Here is a 23,361-nt window from a genome sequence, read left to right as displayed (position 1 = left end):
TTTTCATGTCCTGGTTATGAGATACAGACAAATCCATGAGAGTCGCACGTGTAATATGTTAAAGTGTGCAACTCGTTCACTTATTGACACGCAGAACAAGCAGAAAACAGTAGAATTCCGCTTTCGTGATTCCTTCCATGTTTTCCCACATCGCACAGATCATAAGGCTCTAGAGTCTAGATCAATGGACTCAATGCAGACGGAAAACAAGTTTTAATTGCAAAAACTCAATAAAAACGAAAATAAATAGTGGTGCGCTATTAGTTAACCTCACACACAAACAAGCAGAACGACAAACGCACTTATTCACACAAACACACAGCTGTCTAAATGCACCTGCCCAGGGGCGGACTGGCCATCTGGTGTACCGGGCGTTTTCCCGGTGGGCCGCTAACGTATGGGACCGGAACGGAGGCGGTGGCCGCTAACGTATGGGGCTGTAACGGACCGCTAACGGAGGCATTGGCCGCATAGATGGACGTATTATAAATGCGAATGCACGCAACTCGAATGCAAAAGACCACCCCCCATCCCCCCCCCCCGTCAACAGATTCAGAGGAGGGCTGATGCAGGCCTAAAAATGCCAGGGCCGATTTTTCTTCCCAGTCCAGCCCTGCCAAACTGTATTGCGCAGTTCTCGCTTTTATTTTTGTCTTCAGACTTGTGGTCACAGTTTCTTGTTTCTCATTTCACACCCCTGACCTAAACCAGCTGGCTTAAAAATGACCCAACAGATAACCCAGTGATGGGTTGAACCAGCACTGTGCCCTTGTTGGGTTATTTTAACCCAATGCATTGAGTTATGAAACAACGATTTTGTCGAGATATAATGTAAAGTGTTGTATTTTTTGTTCCTGAAACTGTTTCTGAAAGGAGGAAAGTGTATGGCCGAACTGAGATCTTCAGAAGTTGATTGGTACTTTGGAAGAGCCTGGCCATCACGCTGAGACGCTGTGCATGTGTAATGACTTTGATAAAGAATATGAGGCCAAGTTTGATCAAAAACAACCTGCATGGATTAATCATATACTGTATATATTGTGTAACATAATACATTTTACCGAAGTTTGATTTTATGGTGACTTTTAAATGTCGATGTCACGCCGATTTTAATAAACCCAGAAATAAACCCATAGCTATTGGGTAACATAAATAACCCAACGCTGAATGTTTTTTGTCTCTCTGAGTTCCAGTGAGTTTCCTGTGTAGCTCTTCAACTTGATCTTCACAAACATGTGTCATGATGTGTTTAATGCTGTTCAAACTTTACGTGATATGTAGTTTACAATATGATAAGGTACAGTTATTAAATAAAGATGACTTTGAGATGTCGAATGCTTTTTGAGAATCTTTCTCTGGTCATTCAGTTAGATTATTGTGTTCAGTCATATTTTTCTCTGGAACAGCTTCTCTAACAAGGGTCGACGCTGGATTTGCGGAGAGACTCAAATTAAAAAGCAGTGCTGTGCCGTCAATATTGGATGCGATAGGAATGGCGCACGCCCATTAAAACCGAGCGTTTGTCGAGCCGGCCTCAAAACCCGAGTAGAAAATATCCTTTAACTTATTGATTTTTATGTTTTTGAAAGTAAAAAAACACGCGAACGTCATAAGTAGACCTCATAAGAAAAGGCCTTGAAAAGAAGTAGATCATTTATAAACAACAATCTGATCCTCTTCCTACTGCCATTAAAATACAATTCTGTTCACAGAAAGCATTCTGTTACCACAACACATTTGTGTTGAATTGTTACATCATTTTACACATTTATCAGCTGTGAGTCATAGTTTCCCTGTTGATATGTGTTTGTGTGTTTTCTGCAGATGCAGAAGATCAGAAGTGCAGTTACAGTCATCACAGATCCAAGAGATGATAACTAAAGAATGAAACTCCATCCTGTAATGAAACATTACATGAACAATAACATGACACACCAGCTTATTGATTCTATAACACCACAATATAGAAACAAATGTTTCTAAAGATCTTTTAAAGACGCATTGCAAAGCCAATAAAACAACAAACATAAAACAGTAAAGGCCTAAGAAACAAACAGACATCAGAATTACATAAAAGCCTGCCTAAACATGTCAGTGTAATGTAGGGTAATGCATTTAAACTGTTTGTACATGACACTTTACTGACCGTGACATGTAACAAAGATTCAAGTTTTACCCTGTTTTAAGTACGTATGAATAATTTCCTAGACAAGAGAATAAAAAGGTGTGACTCGACTATTGTTTTACATCAGAGAAGTCCAAAATCAACATACAAGTCTAAACAAAAGTGAGCATTTAGGATTATAAACCGAGAAGAGAAAACATTCGCTCTTTGGGCTTAGCTTCAATATGTTTGATAAAACTATACATTCAATAAAGATTTGACAAAAATAGTAATTTCATTACCTGTGATAATAGTTATGCAACCTATTGAATTCTTCAGTTTTAATTAAATCCATCATATAACTTACACAGTCTTATCATATGCCTCGATTGCTAACGTTATCGGTTATGTTTTTAGGCATGTTAAATCGAATGCGCGTTACACATCTAACATTGTGTGACAAACCACAAGTTTTCATTCAAAACAGCAGATTTCACAAAAGTTATGTTTGCATCTCTAAAATCTTACATTTTCTCATCGTAATTGTTAAACAATTGGCTTTGTTATGTTTGCCTTCCCACATACCACTGCTACACTGTCATCATTAAAACTATTCGTGTTTTGTTTGTTAGCGTCCGCCTGCCGAAGTTCTGTCTTCAATTTAATTGGCTGAAACGTCTGTCTTCTTCAGTTTGATTGGCTTAAGTTCTGTTCTGCTTGGCCTCTGTAATTTGATTGGCTAGAATTCTGTAAACTCTGTTTGATTGGTCAACCTTTTGACATTGACAAGCGCTATTACTGCTGCTAGGCTATAGGCCACAGAAATCACAACTATAACAAGTGGGCAAAAGAAAATAATAGTATTATTTGAGACGCGGCTCACCAGGAAAACTCTCGGTTCTCCAGATGGCCAGTCTGCCACTGAGCAACTGTATTAAACCGTGTTAACAGATTGTTGTCAGAATGAGTCAGAAAGTGTATCAGAAAGTTCAGCTGTTTTAACAAAATATGATTGAGATTGAAAACACCACGATGATAGAACTGATAGATTCATTGGTCAGTTATCTGAATGTCTGATCCCATCTTCTTCTGTTCTGATCCCATCTTCTGTCCATCTCTTCTGGATCTGACGTCAGAAACCATTACAGCAACAGTAGCCACGCCCACCAGGGCAGAGAGGACCAATCGGATCGCAGCTTCAGTTAATCCACAACTGCAGAAGCCTTGAGAGAGAAGAAATGAGCACCAGTGAAACTAAAACATGATTCATCACAATCGTTATTGTGGGTTGGGGGTGGGTTTACTATGGCTAAGTTGAATGTTGTTTGTGTGCATTTATTGTCAAATGTGTGTTAAACTTTGTGCACCACTACACAATCACATTGGTAAATAAACACTAACAGCTGATGTACCTGAACACTTGTGACAGACATCAGTGTTGAGATGTTGAGTCTGGTTTGTGAAGGAATTGTTGATCACACATGTGTAAGAATCATCCAGACACTCCAGATGAAGAGAGATGTTGATGATGTCTCTGTGTTCAGACACACTGATGCTGGACAATAAACTCTTTCCTTTGTACCAGGAGACACTCACATGTGACACATCCATTACTGAACACAACACAACACATTTTGAGCTGGATGATCCTGAAGAATTGGTGATGACAGGAACAGGCAGATAAGCTGAAAAACATTACAGAATAAAATAAATTCACAGACAATAAGAGTACCAATTACCAAGCTAGCACAGGTACGTCTGTAAGACGTCTACTGAAGATCGGGAAAACATCTTAAACACTGACAAACATCTTAGAGACGTCTTCTAGATGTATGCCATCTGCCAGCAGACGTCTCAAAGTCGTTTTGCAAATGAACAAGTCTTGCAGATATAAATGCAGACATCGAATAGACGCCTGCCAGATGTTGTGTGCTATCAGGGTAATTTTCGTTAGGAATAACCCAAACTATTTTAGAACTTCAAAGTAAATGTATGTTTCAGATATTCTCAGATATCTACTCACCGTGGACAGTAATGATGAATGTGTTGAGTTTGATGTTGGTGCTGGTGTTGGTCACTTCGTAAAGTCCAGAGTCTGTGATTCTGGTGTTTGTGATGGTGAGAGATCCAGTTTGATCCAGCGTCAGTCTGTCTCTGAATCTTCCATCGGCTTGATCTTCATATGTCTTGACTTTACCGTCTCCTCTGCTGATTTCTGCTATGAGATATCCTCGAGCTCCAAACATCCAGGAGATTCCCTGTTTCCTCTGATGTTCAGTGAGATTCACAGATAAAGTGACAGATTCTCCTTCAGTCACTGACACTGACACACAAAACACAGCTGAAAAGTAAAGAACACTTGTTTTGAAGTCATGTTAGGATACTTTGTGCTCATCTGCGTTAATGTAACATAAACTCACCAGACAGACTCCACAAACACAAACAGAACAAAATCACATCAGACATTTTCTTCAACAGCTCACAGAATAGATGAAAAATAACTATAGTCCAGAAATTATGAAGAAGGTTACACAAGCACACGAATGTGTGATTGTGACCCCATAAAGCAGTCGCTTTATAAGTGTGAGGGAGGGGGGTTGTCCTGCCATAAGCATAGATAATGAACCTCAAGCCAAAAAATGAAGTGAATTTAATACGCTCAAGTGCGCCACACGCTGTTTGATTAAGGGACTTACAGACAATGACGTCACTGAGGAACTCTGACAGAGTGCGGTAAATAAATGCGTAACGTGAGCGCAATGTACGTCGCTTTGGAATAAATGCTTCCGCTATATGCGTAAATGTGAATCAAAAAGTTGTACAGGAAAATGCTATATTTTTACTTCATTATTACAGCAAGACAAACAGCCTCACTAGGGTGAAGCCTTCCGTTTGAGAAGCACTCAAAGACTTTAATTTCTTAACATAACAACAGTTCATAAACAAAAACATTCCCGAATCTTAAGAAATGCTTCAAAAGTACTTAGTGAAATATGGGACCAAAATTAAGTTTCTCATACGTTTTTACAAATGGAAAGCTCCTGTCCAGTAGGGGGCGGAAACGCGCCTAACCGCATGTTTGAGAAACACATAAAGACTTTATTTTCTTAACATAAAAACAGTTCATAAACGAAAGCATTCCCGAATCTTAAGAAATTCTTCAAAAATATTTAGTGACATTTGGGACCGAAATGAAGTTTCTCGTACATTTTTACCAAACGAAAGCTCCAGTCCAGTAGGGGGCGAAAACGCACCGTCCGCCATCAACTAAAACAGTAGAAGAATGTCGTTGGTTCGCTTTGTTACAAACTTGTAGAAGCGCAAAGTTACCGCTTTAATTTTTAGCACATTATGAAGTACACTAATTAGTGAACAGTGTAGTGAGTTTGTCAGTGTTAGTTTTTGTCAGGTTTGTGTTGTCGCGCGCTGTAAGTCAGTGAATGAGGGTGCGGCTCACTGACGACGACAAACCCAGGAGATTTATATTTAAAAGACATCGACTGAATCTTTATTTAACTATTTGTTACTGGAATCAACAGAAATATGAAGAACACTTTTACATTGAATATTGTTTTGGCACTGATGTGCGGTAAGTGTTTGAATTTATTTAACACTTTCACTTTCACATTGCAAACCGTGTAACGGTAACTGGTAACGTTATCTGGTGTCTGTGTTAACTTGTAAACAACATTCGTTTTCATGTCATCAGCTTGAAATGTCAATGAATAACCTAATTCTGTTAGTATGAGGTCAACACTTTATTCTTAAATACAAGGCTAAGCCTCATTTCAATGGATGGAAGAACGAATGAATACTTGTGATAAGTCTCTTATCCATTTTAATGTTGTTTTGTTGTCTAATAATTACAGGCTTTCTCATTACATAATTTTCTTATCAAATATATTAGTAAGGTCGGTAGTAACAGCTAAATGACGATAAATAAAAAATACAACGGCTGAAGAAGAAACGTCCTGCCACTACAGTCCTGAACTTTTGACCTCTGTGTTTAGCTCTCAAAAATGAATCATGGCTTTAGTAAAAGTATTGTATACATTGAATTATTTACTATTATTATTTTATGGCTCATGTAGTAAGGAAATTGTTTATTTGTGGCTTCTATGGTTTTATCAAACTACCATAGTTTATTTATGCTTATTATATAGTGAAACTACCATGGTAAATTTTCTTGACAAATGTTAGGTAATGAATTATTTAATAAAAATTAATTATTGAAATGTTTAAATATTGTTTTTTTGCCTGTTTCCTGACTAGTTGTCATTTGCATTTTCTCACAGGACACAAGCACCAATACGTTTCAAAATTACACACAAGTTGAATGAAGCTATCTTATGTGTTTTTTCCAGATTTCGTTTTTCTAATTTTGTCTCTCACACATCTATCCTTTACCTCTTCCAGCAGTATAACAGGTTTATTCTCTGAACTCCAGTTGTGTGTTTGTGTTGTTCAGGTGTGTTTGGTGATGAAGTGAAGACAGTGATGGAGGGACATTCTGTTACTCTACACACTCATCTCACTGATATGAACGGAGTTATAAGGATAATATGGAGGGTTGGAGAAAAAGGCTCTCAAAGTTTTCTAGTTACAATTGCTGATAGTAAGCCCTCATATGATGACAATGATGTGAGATTCAGAGACAGACTGCAGGTGAATAATCAGACTGGAGATCTCACCATCAAGAACATGAGAGTCAAACACTCTGGACTCTATGAAGCGGAGATCAATAAGGGTGCAGAGCAATTAAAGAACTTCAGCGTTACTGTCATTGGTGAGCATGAATGTATGTAATTAACATGTATTGCTGTTTACGCTCACTTTAAAAAGTAAACTGTATTTATGATTTAATGCTCATCATCAATAATAGTTTTCTGTGATGAAATGACCCATTCTCTTCTCTTTAATGATCACTTTGATGAAGACATGGATTTTAATTCTAATCTGTGATTGATTATCCATTTTGCCACTTGTAAAGAAAGCTGATGAAGTTATAACATCTCATCTCTGTCTGTGACTCTGTGTCTTGTAGATTCTCCACGTGTTATTGGTGCTGGTACAGGTGATGTGAAGTCAGTGTCAGTGAGTGAGGGAGAATCTGTGACTCTACACAATGATCTTAATGACAAACAGAACGGTAATCTGATACTGTGGAGGTTTGGAGATGAAGGTCTTCTCATAGCTAAACATGATCAAGAAGACAATAAGAGCTCAGTATATGATGATGATGAGGGATTCAGAGGCAGACTGAAGCTGGATGATCAGACCGGATCTCTCACCATCAGTGATGTCAGATCATCAGATTCTGGACTTTATAAACTGAAGATCAATAACAACAAACAGACATTATACAAGACCTTCAGTGTTTATGTCAGGAGTGAGTATCTCAGTTCTCTCACAGTAACGGTTCATTAATATCTGCTGTGTGTGAATCAGTCACATCTTCCTTTAACTCTCCTGTTTGAGAGTGAAGTCAAAACCTTCTCCTCTGTGAATATAAGCATTTATTGATGCATTTATAAGTTTAATTCTAGGACTTACACACATCACATCATACAGATGAACATCAACCCATGACAGACACATTTACATGTCAGCGACTCTATTGATGATCTGAGATATGTCCAGTCCATTCACACTGAGGTAATAAGACTATGGAAGTCATGATAAGAGTGAAATGTGGTAAAATCTGTGAACATTCATCTCCTGCAGAAGAACATCACAAACATACATCCTTATTTTCTCATCAGATCTCAGTTGTTTTCAGTCTGATGTCACAGTTTAAGTGTGAATCTGATGATCACAAGATTCTCTCTCTATCTTTACAGGTTTGTCTTCAGGTGCTATAGCAGGATTATGTGCTTTCCTGGCGGTCATTGCTGTTTGTGTTATCGCTGCTGGTGTGATTTTCTATCTCCGTATGTCTGAAGTGAAGAAACTAATGAGTGAGTTTAATCTTCCGTTGATACAGTAACAGAAAATCAGAAAGTCTTCATGCATAGTAATGAAGGGAAATTATAATCTCACTTTAATATAAAAGTCAATATCTGATCTATTTTTATATTATATTAGGCCGTGTTCACACTTGACTTCTTTTTTGAAGCTGCTAGCATCTGTTTTACATTATAGTCCTATGGAGTAAACTGTGTTTTTAAGAAACTGTGTTCGCAACAACGCTGCGAGCGTTTTTTTTTTACTAAAAGCGCCATTGTCAACTTTTTCTTGTCAAAAAAGAAGTTAAGTGTGAGCACGGCTTTAGTTTGTGTTGTAAACCATGAAGTGAAGTATTTACATAAGAGATATGGATTACTTTTTTAATGTTATGTGTACATTTTTTGTTAAATGCGTAACAACATTGTGGCCCTGTGATTCCGCAACATTTGCAGAATAAACAGTTATGATTAGATCAAAGACAGTGGAAAATCTCTTGACGTGATTAATGAAACATCAGAATATGAATGTATTTGTGTGTGCTTCTGTTTCAGATGAGATGAAGTCAGTGTCAGTGACGGAGGGAGATTCGGTCACTCTACACACTAATGTTACTAAACTACAGTCTGATGATCACGTGATCGAGTGGAGGTTTGGACATAAGAATGTCATCGCCAAAGTCAACAGAAAGGACAACGCGCTCTTTGTGTATGATGGTGTTCTTGATGGGATATTCATAGGGAGACTGAAGCTGAACGATAAGACCGGATCTCTCACCATCACAAACATCAACATGAGACACGCTGGACTCTATAAAGTCAAGATGAGCAGCGGTGAAGGAACATCATGCTCTCGCTTCATCGCCAGAAGTGGACACTCGTGCTCTCTCTTCAATGTTGTTGTCCAAGGTAATTGTGTTTAATGATGATTTTTATTGTGATCAGAGATTATTATTAAATATGTACTGGTTTCTCTGACAGCTCAAATAAAGTCTGTGTCAGTGATGGAGGGAGATTCGGTCACTCTACCCGCCGATCTAACAGACCAACACACAGATGCTGTGATCGAGTGGATGTTTAAAGATGAAGACGCCGTCATAGCCCGATTCAGCAGAAAGAACAAGGACGTCTTTACGTATGGTGATGTTCTTGAAGGGAGGTTCAGAGACAGACTGCAGGTGAGCGATCAGACCGGAGATCTCATTATCACTGATGTCAACATCAGACACGCTGGAGTTTATAAACTGTGGATCATCGCCAGTACGGGAGTGTCGTTCTCTCAATTCAATATTATCGTCAAGGGTAAGTATGTCAGGTGTATGTGATGATAAATACTGCTTGATTTGACATTTAATCTGATGAATGAAATTCTTGAAATGATCTTTGTGATGTAAGAGAGGATCAGACTAGCGGTGTTGGGACAGTCTGTCTCTCTGATCACTGGCGTTACTGAAATCAAGACTGATGATGACGTTCAGTGGGCGTTTGGGCCTGAGGAGCGTTTCATTGCTCGGATCAACGCACGATCTGCTAAATATGAACTATACGACTGTGATGATGTAAGATTCAGAGACGGACTGAAGCTGAACCAGAAGACTGGATCTGTCACCATCGCAAACATCACAGTTAAACACTCTGGAGTTTATCAGGTTTGGATCAGCAACAACATAAGAACCAAATACAAGAAATTCAGTGTTACCATCTCTGGTGAGTAATTGTGTTTTTGTAATTTATGAAAACTTTGTGAATAGCTGCAACAGAAATGAAATGAAATCTCACATGGCAGCTGTAGTGTAATATCCCTCTTCTATCTGTCTGATTCATGTTTTCTGTGTTTCAGTGTTAGCCAAAAGAGGAGAATCTGTCACTCTACACACTGAGAGTCAAGTACAGAGAGACAGTGAGATCCAGTGGATCTTAGATGATAACACCATTCTGGTCACTGGAAAGAATGGAGAAGACGGAGAGAGCCGATATACAGATGATGAGAGATTCACAGACAGACTGAAGATGAACGCTGACACTGGAGATCTCACCATCACACACATCACAACTGAACACAATGGAGTTTATAAACTACAGCAGATCAACAGTGATGGAAAGATCCCGTACAGAATGTTCAGCGTTTGTGTCATTGGTGAGAAACTTGTGATATATAAGAACTGACTTCATCTTGTTTATCAGCGTTCTCTATGAACTACATCTTCTTGAATGCGTTTGTTAAATTGTTGATTTTTTCCCAAACAGACAGCGCTCATGGAACAGCGTTGAACGATCAAAAATCAGGTAACAAATTACAACTGAATGAAAATGTCATGAATGTATGAAAACCTTTCAGTGAGGGTTTCCCGAAGGGAATGGATTTCTTCAAGAGCGAAGCAACAAATGTCTTAACCGTCACTCTCACCTTATGCTGGGTTCACATCAAACGCCAATTGAACGAGTAAACTACAAACCCTGATAGCACACATACATCTGGCAGATGTCTATTTGATGTCTGCATTTACATCTGTAAGATTTTGTTTGCTCATCTGCAGTACGTCTCTGAGACGTCTGCTGTCAGACATCAAATAGACATCTAGAAGACGTCTGTAAGATGTTTATGATTCAGAATGAATGTAAAACTGCTCTTTTATGTTTAGCAGATGTTTTTACACGGCAGATGTTTTCCAGATCTTTAGCAGACGTCTTACAGACGTACCTGTGCCAGCTGGGTACAAAGTCAATGCAAAGATGCGAATAGACGCGCAAACTCGTGCCGGGCGACGGCAATTGTGCAAATTGGGCGGTGTGATTGCCGTGAGCGCACGATATTCGCCTCAGTCTTCCGGCCAGGTTGAAGAATTTGAACTGAAGAGAGAAATTTGCGCAAAGAGCTCATTGACAACTATTGTTTGACACGTCTGGATGCGTCACTTTCTTGAATATAATGAACTAATCACACGAGACGTATTGAGTGAGGAATTCAATGCTTCGCGTTTGGTGTGAGCACGCCGTAAGTGTTTATAATTAACATTCTGCGATAGTTATTGTTGAAACACAGCAATAGAGAAGCGGTTGCCATAGTTACGCTCATGAGTTTTTCTAATGATTTGTAATTTACACTGTGTCTACACCGATGCGAGGTGACAAGAGCCAATAGAACGCATTAGAACCCATTATAATTAAAAATTTTGTCCACACTGGACGTGGCGCAGTGCGGCGCAACAATCCCATTAAAACAAACTGTGTGTCGCATCGCGTCCGGTGTAGACACGGTGTTAGTCATGTGACTAATTGATACTTTCTCTCTGCTTAATTGGTGTGATTCTGTGTTTTCTGACAGATTTAAGAGGAATCAGTAATGTCACGACGCCTCTTTTGAATGCAAAAGATGTTTGATCAGCTGATGGATGCTCAACATCACCAGCGTGTAACATGTGTTACATCATCAGCTTCTGCAGTAACAATTGCTTTCATGATCCGTCCTTTATAAATGAGAAATACTGTAAACTCCCTCGATGTTGATGTTGAAGTATCACGATTTTTGATCAACAGTGAAGCTTTCATTTATTTGCAGTTTACACCGATCAAAAACTTTTGACGTTTTACATTTCATATCTGTTACTCACCACAGAGCATATGATCAGTTTGACTCTTGCATGTTTGATATTGTGTGATTGTTGTCAGTATTGATTTAATATCAGATATACATGAAGATCTGTGTGAACACCTGTAGTCCTCTTCAAGTGTCTGAGCGTCAGTGTGAGATTTAGATGCCTGCTCTGTTTTTAATGTCAAAGTCATTATTCTTTTAGTCTTTTATTTACCTTGTGCATGACTTCATTGAATAATATTATGTTTGTTCATCAGATATTCCGTTCATCTGTCTACTGATCAGATCTGGATGTAAAATTTTAGATGTGAATTCAGACTGTCAGTACAGATATAAAACACTAACTTTATAAAGCACTTCACTGATCAACTCGCCGTTTGCACTTGACAAATAAAGGAGAAAACGCTACACTGATGTTGGTGCTTAACTTTGTACTGTAGTAGAATATGATACAGTAAATCTTGTCTAGTTTATGAAACACTTCTGATGCACATTTTTATTTCCCTTTAGATAACAGTATTGATAAACTTTTGTGGGTTATTTTTAATTAAACGCATGCTTAAACAAGTAGAACTAAGTACACAATGTGCTGTATGTCAATATCATTTCAATAAAGTACAAAACTGAAGTGAAATCTTTCTTTGTTGGCTCATAAATGTTCTATGATTTCAGTGGAAAATCTTTTTAAGAGAGCAGATTGTACAGGACAGCTAACATTAATGTTTTTCTTACTGTAATAAATAAAGGGCATTTTAATCCAGAATTAAATACACAATATATGTGACTGAGTCATATGATAATAAAAACATGGGTTGGATACTTTACCCAAAAAAGAAAATTCTGTCATCATCCCAGTTGTTCCAAATCTGTATATATTTCTTTGTTTTAAAGAAACACAGAGAAAGATATTTGGAAGAATGCTTACCAGACAGATTTTGCCCTCCATTGACTGCCATAGTAGGAAAAATACTTTGTTTTGTTCTGTTGAACACAATTAGACATTTTGAAGAATGTAGGACTGCAAACAGTTCTGGGGCACTTTTGACTATCATTGTATTTTTTCCTACTATGGGAGTCAATGGGGGCACAATCTGTCTGGTTATGAGCATTCTTCAAAATATCTTTCTCTGTGTTCATCACAGTTTTGGAACAACTCTAAGGTGATTAAATGATGACAGAATTTTCCTTTTTGGGTGAAGTATCCCTTTAAGAGAAATTAGTTCACTCATGTTTCAAAGACCGAATTACTGTGTTACTGTATTTACATTTAACATATAGTAAACAATTTTATAAAAAGTGATTAAAATAATTTTTATTGTGTTTATTACTATTGAAAAATGAATTCTTGTAATTCAATAAATTAATGTTATTTTAAAAAAGATTTAGTGTGTTCTTGTGTTAAGCTTCTCATTCAGTCCAGCAGGTGGCGGAAGTGCCACTGACGCGCCTTCACCAACCGACACAGAAGAAGAGCGCTGCAGCGTTTGCGATGTTTAAAGTTTGTGTTTCATCTCACGTTCATCCATTAGTGTATAATGCTGTGCTTTTAAACATCTCTGTTATTCATCAGGTTTATGTTATCATGTGCTGTCAGTCAGCGTTGCTGCGGATAGGATTTAAATGTTTAATCTAAAGTCATTTTATGCATGTCCACAAGATGGCGCCATTTCCGCATTTCGGACGACAACACGTAACGAAATTATAGTCTATTATTAAATCTATTAAATAAAAGAACTATTGAAATTCCTCACTTTTTGTGTTGTATAAATAAAAACGGATATATATATATAATGGTGCTTCAGAACTGAAGCACAAACAGAAACAGATGTGAAGTGAACAAGCACCTTGTGTTTGAAGAGCACACTGTCCTCTATCTTTATTGAACAGATATAACAGCCAGTTCAAAAGTGTTCTTGTCATGACACATTTCATCTGATATTCAGCAAGATTTCTCCAGCAGAGACATCTACAAATAATGATGTAGTTCCTCTTTCTTCTCTGATACTTTTCTCTGTTTATTCTTTTAATCGCTTGACTGTAATATTATTGTTTTAAGTGCATTTGCTAGAAAGAACGATTAATTTCTGTTTTCATAATGAACAATAGTGCATGTGAATGAATGGACATTGAGTATGTAGAAGGTCCGTGTAACGCTTTGCAGTTCTTTTTTCAATTTTCACCATCAAAATTAATCAAATGAAAATTGGTTTCAAACTTTCATTTTCAATTTTCATGAGTACTTCACAGGATAATTGTCTCTCAGTTTCATTTGTAATTATACGTGTTTGGGTATTGCTTCAGAATTTCTGATTTTCGAACAAACTCAAAAATTACTTGTTTTTCTAATTTTACATTCATGTGGTTACCGTTTTGGTTTCAGTCAGTAGATGGCAATGCTGCGGATCTGTATGTCATTGGGAACGGCCGGGCAGCAAGTGCAGTGAGTGCACGCACAAAAAGTAGAAGTGATGGATAACTTGTATCAGTCGCAGCCCGAGATATTACGTACAGTGGCGTATTGCTGCCACACACATTTTATTTTTCCACTCAATTATGTCATAATAACGAAATCATATGTCGTTAAAACAATATATTTTCTCATTTTGACGGGATAATACAAGAGTAACTTTGGTTTGAGAAGTGGGGGGGAGACAAAATGGGGGGAAATGTTTTTGATTTTAATCCTATCACAAATTCAAAATACCTGTTTTGCGTTGTTTTTGATTGTTTACATTGATTAAACCAGAATGTGTTTTTACTGTGTAGTAAATGGATGTTCATGAAGGGGGAAATGCAAGCATTGACTGAGAAACGGAGGAAAACATGGCTTGTAAACCTGAATCTGCGGTCGGAAGGAGACGAGGATGACTTTCTAAAATGAGGTTTAACGTACAATGACCAGGGAAGCCCACGTTTCTGTCAAGCCTTGTCATAAATACAAACAGCTGTTAAAAGAACGAGTCCTAATTAAACAAAAAAAGTAATAAATCACGCGTTTCTGCCCCACAGTAGTCCATTATAAGGAAACAGCTTAACATAGCCTTCCGAAACAACGACCACGTAAAAACTGGTTTTTATTCAATTCAAATCAAAACCATGTGATTGAAAACAATCTTTCAGTGATTTTTTTTAGTGTGCACGCGACGCGCGCATCTACACAGGCAGACTCTCCGTGTCCTGCTCGTTCCTAGTAGGCTACTTCTCCGTGGCGATGACGGCGTGTGGTTAAAAAATCATTACAAACACATTTGAAAGTGAGGGGGACACGAATGGGATTTTGAAAAGTGAGGGGGACATGTCCCCCCTGTCCCCAGTGGAAATTACGTCCCTGGGATAATATGTCGTTTAAACGACATATTTTCTTGTTATAAAGGGATAATATGACGTCTCATAATAATTACACATTAACCGTGAAAGCGATTGTCCAGATCACTCTTTAAAGCATGCGCAGTAACAGTGTTAAGATTAATCAGAACAATCTAGCGCAGTTCTGACAGAACGATCACATGCAATCATTTTGCTATGATGTAATTAATTTACCTTGGTTTTGTTATTTGGCGTGATTTTTTGGGCGAAGAACGTGAGATAGAGTCTGAAAGCATGCATCACGTCAAATGCGTAATATGTTAATATGTAAATATTAATTTCTGTGAGAAAATGTAAATGAGGTGTGAAATACAGGCTTACAAATGCGTCAATTTATTTAACGTTACCTACCTTATAGATTGCTTCCTGTTTCCTGCATCGCTGCCGGCAGCTTGTTTGTATCAGTGCTCTTATCACTTCGCTCTAATATTAGTGTATTTTATTTTCGTTAATTATTATTGTCGTTGCTAACTTATCCTGATATCTCAATAACCCTGTTCCTGTTNTCTGTTCTTACTATCTGAATGTCAAACGATGGAACCCCTTCACTCTATAATGCAGAATAGATTCATCCCGTCCTTATTCCAAAATATTAAACGGGACATATTTTTGTTACTAGTTTGTCATGTTTTTTTTCTTCATTTATGTTTTATGTCCATACATACAGATTACTGTCATCCCATAAAACAGAAAATCATAGATGAGATCCTACACTGTAAAAAATCCAACTTGCAAAATATTCTCCCTACAGAGATAAATGACTAAGTGACTTGAACATAGAATTTTTTGTTAAAGGAACCAAATGATTGTTTTGCATATGCTAAACAAAATGAGCCTAAACATGTTTCGGTGTTTACTTGACTTAGATTCTAAAGTTTTTGGCCAAAATGCGTCAGAAAGTTTGCCCAACTTACAAAACAGAGTATTCTGAGTTTGAAATTTCCCAAGATGCATTGCAGCATGTTCAATTCTGTCTTTCTTATTTGTTTTTCTTTTAAAGATTAGTGTTTTAGTTCTTGCTGGCTTAATTTATGCTTTAATATCGTTGTTACTGTTAGTTATCTGTTGAGTTTAGAGTTTTTTTAATGAATGATGGTTTTTGATTGTTACCATGGTGGAGGTTTGTGTGTTCAATGTTGAGATGTAAGTGCATGACATGACGGTACTGTTTAAACAGTTATTTGATCAAAATTTTGGTCTGTTTAAGGCAGAAAACACTTACAATTGTAGTAAAAGACAAATACATTTGTTTAATTTTAAATAACCAATCCATCTTCTCTATTTATGTTCAGCCAACAAAAAATATGTTGTTCTGTTGTTCATTAGGTAAACTTGACTATGTTGTGGCAACTAATGACTTAAACATAATTTTTAAGTTGGGTGGACTTCAGTCTCTGTTTGTTGAGTTAACTCAAAAACGTGCTTGTGATAGGTTGCCTTATTATTTCAAGTTGACTCAACAATTTTTTTACAGTGTAATATTTCAATGATTAATTCTTATAGATTAAATGACTGACAAATGAAAAGTTTTGCTGATGTTTTCTAAGTCTTAAATAGAGAGTGAGAAAAGAGAAAATGAGAAAGTTGGTCACAATTCAATTTTCAGACCATGCAATGTAAATGCAAAAATAAAAAAATTACGTTAATTTAAAAAATTTTCTGGATAACCTTGTAATGGGATTATTGTCATTTTCTCTCCTTTTCTTAATTTTACTGAATTGTAATTTAAGAAATGAAAATTTAAACAAATGAAAACTAGGCGATTTTCAAGTTTTGTATCTTTCGTTTTTCTGTTTGTGCTGTGGGTCGTACCATTAGCATAGGGGTATGACGCACACTCTTTCAGTGACTTATTACCGTAATGATAGTAATAAGCGCACGTATGAATTGTCACTCTTTAAAACATGTCCAGTAACAGTGTTAAGATTAATCAAAACAATCTAGGGCAGTTCAGACAGAAAGATCACATGCAATCATTTCGCTATGATGTAATTAATTTACCTTGGCTTTGTTATTTGGCTTGATATTTTGGGCGAAGAATGTGAGATAGAGCCTGAAAGCATGCGTCTCGTCAAATTCGTAATATGTATATATTAATATGTTCATTTCTGTGAGAAAATGTAAATGAGATGTGAAGACTTACAAATACGTCAATTTATTTAACGTTACCTTATAACTTTAACATTAAGGAAAGGAAAATATCCTGTGGTCTGGTTAAAGATCATTACTATTTTATTATTTATAAATTTTTTCTTCTATTTATACTATTTTATTACTATAAACAGTAACCTTCCATAGATCTGTGACTACTAGGCAATCAAAAACTTTTGCAAATACCACACTGTAACATCACATGTAACAACGAAGGCTAATCATACATTTCGGGGTTTTTTTATTTAACTGAAATCACATGGTCGATAATCAAATCGTCAATAACACTTATGGCTCCAAACTGTATGTAATATTCATGTACGTCTCCGGTGCATCCGAAAATGCACCACTATTACCCATGAGAGTGGCATAAAAAATATGGTCATACTGGTATGTTGACGACCACAGGTTGTTCCTCTGCAGCTGGAGGTCAGGGTAGCCATAAAGAGGGTCTTGTCCATATGCTGATGGATACGTTAAACTTCCTCCATTGTTAATATAGTCCGCAGCCACAACCTCGGCAGGTGGTATAAGGTGAGACGGAACTCGTGCAGTCCTCAGATGGGCTTTGAAAAGAGCATCACGAATGCCCTTGTGTTGTGTGGAATTGTGTGTGCGTTCCACGCAGGGACGAAGTTCTGTAGTCACACCCATCAACATTTAGAAGCAATACAAGAAACACAGTGCTTGGAAAAGAGATCATCCGTGTCCAAGAAACCATTGTTCGGAATATAGCACAATGCATTCTTGATAGGATAATTTATGCGAGCATTTATTTCTACCCACTTTCTTTCAGCGGCATGGTTTTGTCTGGACTGACTTTGAATGAAGGGCGGCGGTGGGTATTGGGTCGAAAGGCTTCAAGATTGTCCTGCTGATACAGACACAAATAAAATTCACGTCCGTGGTCAACTCACCTGGTCAAATAGTCCATCAGTCAAGCAAATTTCTCTATACACCTCATCGTATATTGTCAGATTGTTCTTGACTGGCATAGCAGAGTATCCCATTATTTTTCCACTAAAACCATCACTCGCAACAACTTCTGTCACACCAAAATCAACAAGCTTCTCATTTTGATCCATGTGAAGTTTGTGACCAGCGTATTCGGCATAGTAAACATGGGGATTTGTCTGTCGAGCGGTTCCCTCTCTGCGGGACGTTGATGTCGAGCGACCATATTTGTATTCTGTTTATAGGCTCCTGTTAGCTTTTTACTTCTGCCGATTGTGTTTAGGCTTCAAAAATAGCAAATATTGTGTTAATCTGTAAACATGATCTTGATAGACAAAACTGGTAAGCATCATAAACCTTTGTTAAACAGAGCTTATTTTTTCTAAAGTGTTTTCAGAAATGGGTTACCCCGCCTTTAATATTTAACATGTATTTAAAGTAGGGCTGTCAAACTATTCATAACGATTAATCTCATCGAGTGAAAGTTTGTGTTAACATAATATCTGTGTATTGTGCATAATAATTGTGTATTTATAAACACATACACATACATGCATAAATTTAAGAAAAATATAAACATTTATAAACATCTATATATAATTTCAATTATTGGTAAATATAAATAAATACATGTAAATATTTCCTTCATATATACAGTATATATGTATGTATATGTATTAGGTGGAGCACAGAGACAGCTGAGAAGTTTAGGGATCTGGCAACAACTTGGCATTAGTTTAAATGATGTCACCAGTCACTTCCACTGAAATGTTAAAGTCCTTTTGTGTAACAAACAAGCTGGTTCATGCCCTGTTCAAGACCAGACAGTCATATATTTAGGAATGTGGTCATTCCCGGCACCAGGACATCTGAACAGGACAGGCTCTGTTTACTGTTCTGTTTTGTTGTGGATACTGAAGGGGATTTACAGTGAAAGTCCCGTATAGACCAGTTATGATGAATAAAGACAAAGAGTCAGGAATATGATTAGTCAAAGAAAATGTCTCTGTAGTTTTCCCAGCAGAAGTCAGCTTCATCATTCTCACAGAGTTCCACAGGCCGACCTGCCTTACATCCAAAATACAGCAGTATTCAAGCTAACAGAGTCAACTAACTACATCATTACTTGAGTAAATCAAGCTCACGTGATCGGTTATCAATAGATAATCACTTAAACAAGAACACTTCTGGAGTCATGAGACAGGACATATGGTCCTAGAGATGATCAAAGATGATGACAGGCATGTAGGACTATAATAGAACTGAATGAAAACATGACGTTAGCGCTCTTTCTCACTTTCCTGAAACAATACAATCACACATACACTAAAGCACAAGAGTGCTGCTAACAGAAGATGTTTTTAAACATGACGATGAGAAGTCTCTGTTCACAGTCACAGGACGAGAGAGCCTAAACATTCATTACAGACTTCAACCATCTCTACTTTCTGTAGTTTATATCATAATCTGAAAGGGTTCGTCTTTATCTTGCTTCAATCATCAATTTAAAATAAGATGATGCTGAATAATAATTGATTCATATTTGTCAAAACCACACAGAAGTATTTATATTTGAAGTGAGGTGAAGCCACGGCACCCGTCCCTTCCATACACAATCCTTCTCATCACAGTACATCATTACAAACCTATATACTGTATATATATATAGGGCTGTGCAAAAATATCCATATACTGTATGTAACTATTGCAAAACATTTTTCGATAGTACATTGATGGTGATACCGCTAACGATCATTTTTATTTAGCTTCGAGCTCTCAGAGATGACATGTGGGTATGTTTGGTGGAGTTTTATCAAACAAATGCTGTTTGTAAGCTTCACAAGTCCTGACCTTTCAAGTCCCTTGGCTAGTGCATTGGACAAATTTATTCCAAAAAGTATCAATGACATTTATTGTGCTATCACAGATGTGACACCAGTGCGTTTACAGCACGGATGAACCCGGGGTTTCAGACTTCCCACGTTCATTGTTTTAACTGTAATGCACCACAACAGCCAAGTGACTTGAGTGAGTCATTTTATTCCCCTGTGCTGCCCACTTGAGGGGCGCGGCCCATAGTTTGGGATCTAAGACCCATCTATCCTGATATTTACAGTGTATTCCCGAACAGTATAATCTGATCATTAAAAATGAGTGAACTGTACTCAAAACTGTGAAAAAGAGTGTTTAATGATTTTGATATTTTGAGTTTCAGTGACAAAATAATAAGAACTCACTTAACTCAAAATGTTTAATTATATCTTCCAATGACGTCCGAGCGATTCCCAGCATGCTTTGTGTGGACTTGATAATGGAAGTAAATCTTGAAAAAAAGTGTTATTTTATGTATTAATATCAATGGGAGGAGGCTTATACATGTTTAGTATTCTGTTCTGTTCTGTTATTTAAAGAGTTTTGTAACATGAGGGATTTTAAGAGGTTAAGACGAGTCGATCATTTGCTTAGTATGAAAACAAACTCATTTCAGAACTTAATCGTTTGATCTGAAGTCATTACATTGGTAATATTACAGCTGTTATTGGCTGATGTTCCTTCATAACAACATTGATAATTGTTCAAAGTGAAACTCAAGTAGATGTCAAATGGAAAAATGAAAATAAATGTGCAGAAATGTGTTGCTCCTCCCCATCATCCACACTGTACATCTATTGTCATTCACTTATTTAAAGTCATTTGACCGCAGCGCTGGGACAAGGAATCAAAGGCATCATTTCTACATCGTTTCATGTCCATCACTGTAGGAACTCATCATAGAAATTAATTCATCTGTTACTCTTTGTGTAGGTTTAGTTTGAGATCGAACACTTAAATAAGTTCACTGGTCATTTTTATGAGCTCAAACACAACATGAACACAATCTCTTTACTCTTTATCATCTCTTTATTCATCAACGGTAAGTTCATTTACCAACTCTAATATAACACTTTAGTTTTCAGAGTTTAATCTCTGGCTTTTTTACTTCTGCTGGTGGGTTTGGTGTTACCGGGTGTTTTCACAATTGAACTTTTATTTCAATAAATATGCTCTTGTGTGCGCCGACGACATCGTAAGTTCGTATAAAAAACAGCTCCTTAAAACACAACAGAACATTTGATGGATTTAATGGTTATAATGGGAATTGTACTGGTTTCACTGGAAACTATAATGGCGTCTACTGGTATGTGATGGATTCTATGGGTGGGGTGTTATCTGGAGCATAATCATATTGGAATGAAGCCCAAAGCACTATAATTTTGTAATGGTTTTAATGTAAAAAGCTACTGGTTTATGATGATATTTTAATGTAAACATTAGATTTTCTGTGATGGTTTCTATTGGACTTCTATTGTTTTTTTCAGCAGAGTTGTTACATTTATAATGTGATCTCTAGAGATCAGTCTGTCACATACAGGTTTTTTCTGCTTCTTTATTCATATATTCATATTTTACGTAAATATATATAGATATTTTTTCTTCCTTTAAACATTTATGCTGTGTTTTTGGACTATTAACCAGTTTACCACAAAATAAAGTGTGCCTTTAAAATCCCTTTGATATAAGTTTGTTCTTCATATTGATCGGTTAGAGAAACACTTTAGCAATTACAGTTTTCCAAAGAATATGTTTTGACCAGCAGATGACCAAGAAGATCCATTCTCCTATCACAGCTTTTATATATATTTAGTGAAGGTATATATTTATCAAATGGTAGATTTCTTTGTTGTTTTTGATGAGTTTTGGAATATATTTTCATTTTTAGAAATGCCACAGAAAATTTACCAAAAATGTGCACCTACAGTAAAAGTTGTTGGATTTGAGAAGGTGTTATTGAAATAGTGTGGAGATGAAACCAACAGCAGTGCAGAAGAGAAGAGAAGAGAAGAGAAGAGAAGAGAAGAGAAGAGAAGAGAAGAGAAGAGAAGAGAAGAGAAGAGAAGAGAAGAGAAGAGAAGAGACGAGACGAGTGAACACTGATGACCAAAAACATTCAGTGAACATAAAATCTCTCCTTTCTTCTTCTTCTCTGAGAGAGATCACACTCCTTCATATCTGTGATTTCTTCTCATACATTCCATAAGTTCTCTGCAGTCAAACCTATATGTCTGTAAACATTCATCCAAGAATTAAAGCAGCTGTCATGTTTAAAGCATTTATCACTTCCATCAGTATAACAGGTTTATTCTCTGAACTCCAGTTGTGTGTTTGTGTTGTTCAGGTGTGTTTGGTGATGAAGTGAAGATGTCAGTGATGGAGGGACATTCTGTTACTCTACACACTGATCTCACTGATATGAAGAGAGTTATAAGGATAATATGGAGAGTTGGAGAAGAGGGCTCTAATAGTTTTCTAGCTTCAATAGCTGATAATAAGCCCTCATATGATGATACTGAGAGATTCAGAGACAGACTGCAGGTGAATAATCAGACTGGAGATCTGACCATCAACAACATGAGAGTCAAACACACTGGACGATATCAAGCAGAGATCATCAACAACAGCACTGGAACAACATACAAGATCAACAGCACTGGAACAACATACAAGAACTTCAGCGTTACTGTCATTGGTGAGTATAACTTCTCTTCAATGATCACTCTTCTGACAGATCTGGATGTGAAAAAGGGCTTCTATTCTAATCTGTGATTTTTAATATTGACACCTGTATAGCAAACTGATGAAGTTATCACATGACCAGTGTAGAGGGTTTTCTGTTTTTCTACTCAGTGTTGTTGTTTTATATATTAGATGGCTTCAACACTATGAACTCCGTTCTCTACATGTCATCTCTGTCTGTGACTCTGTGTCTTGTAGATTCTCCACGTGTTATTGGTGCTGGTACAGGTGATGTGAAGTCAGTGTCAGTGAGTGAGGGAGAATCTGTGACTCTACACAATGATGTTCAAACACACAGAGATGATCTGATACTGTGGAGGTTTGGAGATGAAGGTCTTCTCATAGCTAAACATGATCAAGAAGACAATAAGAGCTCAATATATGATGATGATGAGGGATTCAGAGGCAGACTGAAGCTGGATGATCAGACCGGATCTCTCATCATCAGTGATGTCAGATCATCAGATTCTGGACTTTATAAACTGAAGATCAATAACAACAAACAGACATTATACAAGACCTTCAGTGTTTATGTCAGGAGTGAGTATCTCAGTTCTCTCACAGTAACGGTTCATTAATATCTGCTGTGTGTGAATCATTCACATCTTCCTTTAACTCTTCTGTTTGAGAGTGAA

General features: G+C 37.1%; 3 protein-coding genes across 4 annotated transcripts; 2 read left to right on the top strand and 1 right to left on the bottom strand.

Moving 5' to 3' along the window:
• Positions 1-1,772: 1,772 nt before the first annotated feature.
• Positions 1,773-17,661, bottom strand: LOC130548362 (SLAM family member 6-like). The gene is made up of 4 exons (XM_057325085.1): positions 17,547-17,661; positions 4,128-4,445; positions 3,517-3,789; positions 1,773-3,327 (listed from the first exon to the last, which is right to left on the bottom strand). Exons 1-4 carry the CDS (start codon positions 17,617-17,619, stop codon positions 3,155-3,157), a joined length of 837 nt encoding a protein of 278 aa, XP_057181068.1. The 5' UTR covers positions 17,620-17,661; the 3' UTR covers positions 1,773-3,154.
• LOC130548359 (uncharacterized) lies at positions 5,368-12,284 on the top strand. 2 transcript variants are annotated; one of them, XM_057325077.1, is made up of 10 exons: positions 5,368-5,693; positions 6,573-6,890; positions 7,149-7,493; positions 7,945-8,061; positions 8,602-8,955; positions 9,028-9,059; positions 9,453-9,753; positions 9,887-10,183; positions 10,294-10,332; positions 11,372-12,284. In XM_057325077.1, the coding sequence occupies exons 1-10, from the start codon at positions 5,648-5,650 to the stop codon at positions 11,425-11,427; spliced, it is 1,905 nt and encodes a 634-aa protein (XP_057181060.1). In that variant the 5' UTR covers positions 5,368-5,647; the 3' UTR covers positions 11,428-12,284. The 2 variants fall into 2 exon arrangements, with proteins under 2 accessions (XP_057181060.1, XP_057181059.1); XM_057325076.1 differs by having other exon boundaries at positions 9,028-9,348; positions 9,442-9,753; positions 11,372-12,283.
• Positions 17,662-20,833: 3,172 nt separating the features above from the next.
• Positions 20,834-23,355, top strand: LOC130548364 (uncharacterized). The gene is made up of 3 exons (XM_057325088.1): positions 20,834-21,026; positions 22,329-22,679; positions 22,925-23,355. The coding sequence occupies exons 1-3, from the start codon at positions 20,981-20,983 to the stop codon at positions 23,302-23,304; spliced, it is 777 nt and encodes a 258-aa protein (XP_057181071.1). The 5' UTR covers positions 20,834-20,980; the 3' UTR covers positions 23,305-23,355.
• The last annotated feature ends 6 nt before the right edge of the window (positions 23,356-23,361 follow it).

The sequence above is a fragment of the Triplophysa rosa genome, linkage group LG25, assembly GCF_024868665.1.
Source record: "Triplophysa rosa linkage group LG25, Trosa_1v2, whole genome shotgun sequence".
Classification (NCBI taxonomy): Eukaryota; Metazoa; Chordata; class Actinopteri; order Cypriniformes; family Nemacheilidae; genus Triplophysa; species Triplophysa rosa.
The sequence above is the reverse complement of the archived record's forward strand: the minus strand, read 5'-3'. Positions and strand labels throughout refer to the sequence as shown.

Bases quoted from the DNA above. Each gene is read 5' to 3' on its own strand.
- LOC130548359 (XM_057325076.1), top strand. From the start codon at position 5,648: ATGAAGAACACTTTTACATTGAATATTGTTTTGGCACTGATGTGCG. The intron at 5,694-6,572 runs GTAAGTGTTTGA...TGTGTTGTTCAG, and splicing joins TGTTTTGGCACTGATGTGCG to GTGTGTTTGGTGATGAAGTG. The intron at 9,754-9,886 runs GTGAGTAATTGT...TCTGTGTTTCAG, and splicing joins ATTCAGTGTTACCATCTCTG to TGTTAGCCAAAAGAGGAGAA.
- LOC130548362 (XM_057325085.1), bottom strand. From the start codon at position 17,619: ATGGACAAGACCCTCTTTATGGCTACCCTGACCTCCAGCTGCAGAGGA. The intron at 3,790-4,127 runs GTGAGTAGATAT...AATGTTTTTCAG, and splicing joins ATTCATCATTACTGTCCACG to CTTATCTGCCTGTTCCTGTC. The intron at 3,328-3,516 runs GTACATCAGCTG...TTCTCTCTCAAG, and splicing joins TGTCTGTCACAAGTGTTCAG to GCTTCTGCAGTTGTGGATTA.
- LOC130548364 (XM_057325088.1), top strand. From the start codon at position 20,981: ATGAACACAATCTCTTTACTCTTTATCATCTCTTTATTCATCAACG. The intron at 21,027-22,328 runs GTAAGTTCATTT...TGTGTTGTTCAG, and splicing joins CATCTCTTTATTCATCAACG to GTGTGTTTGGTGATGAAGTG. The intron at 22,680-22,924 runs GTGAGTATAACT...TGTGTCTTGTAG, and splicing joins CTTCAGCGTTACTGTCATTG to ATTCTCCACGTGTTATTGGT.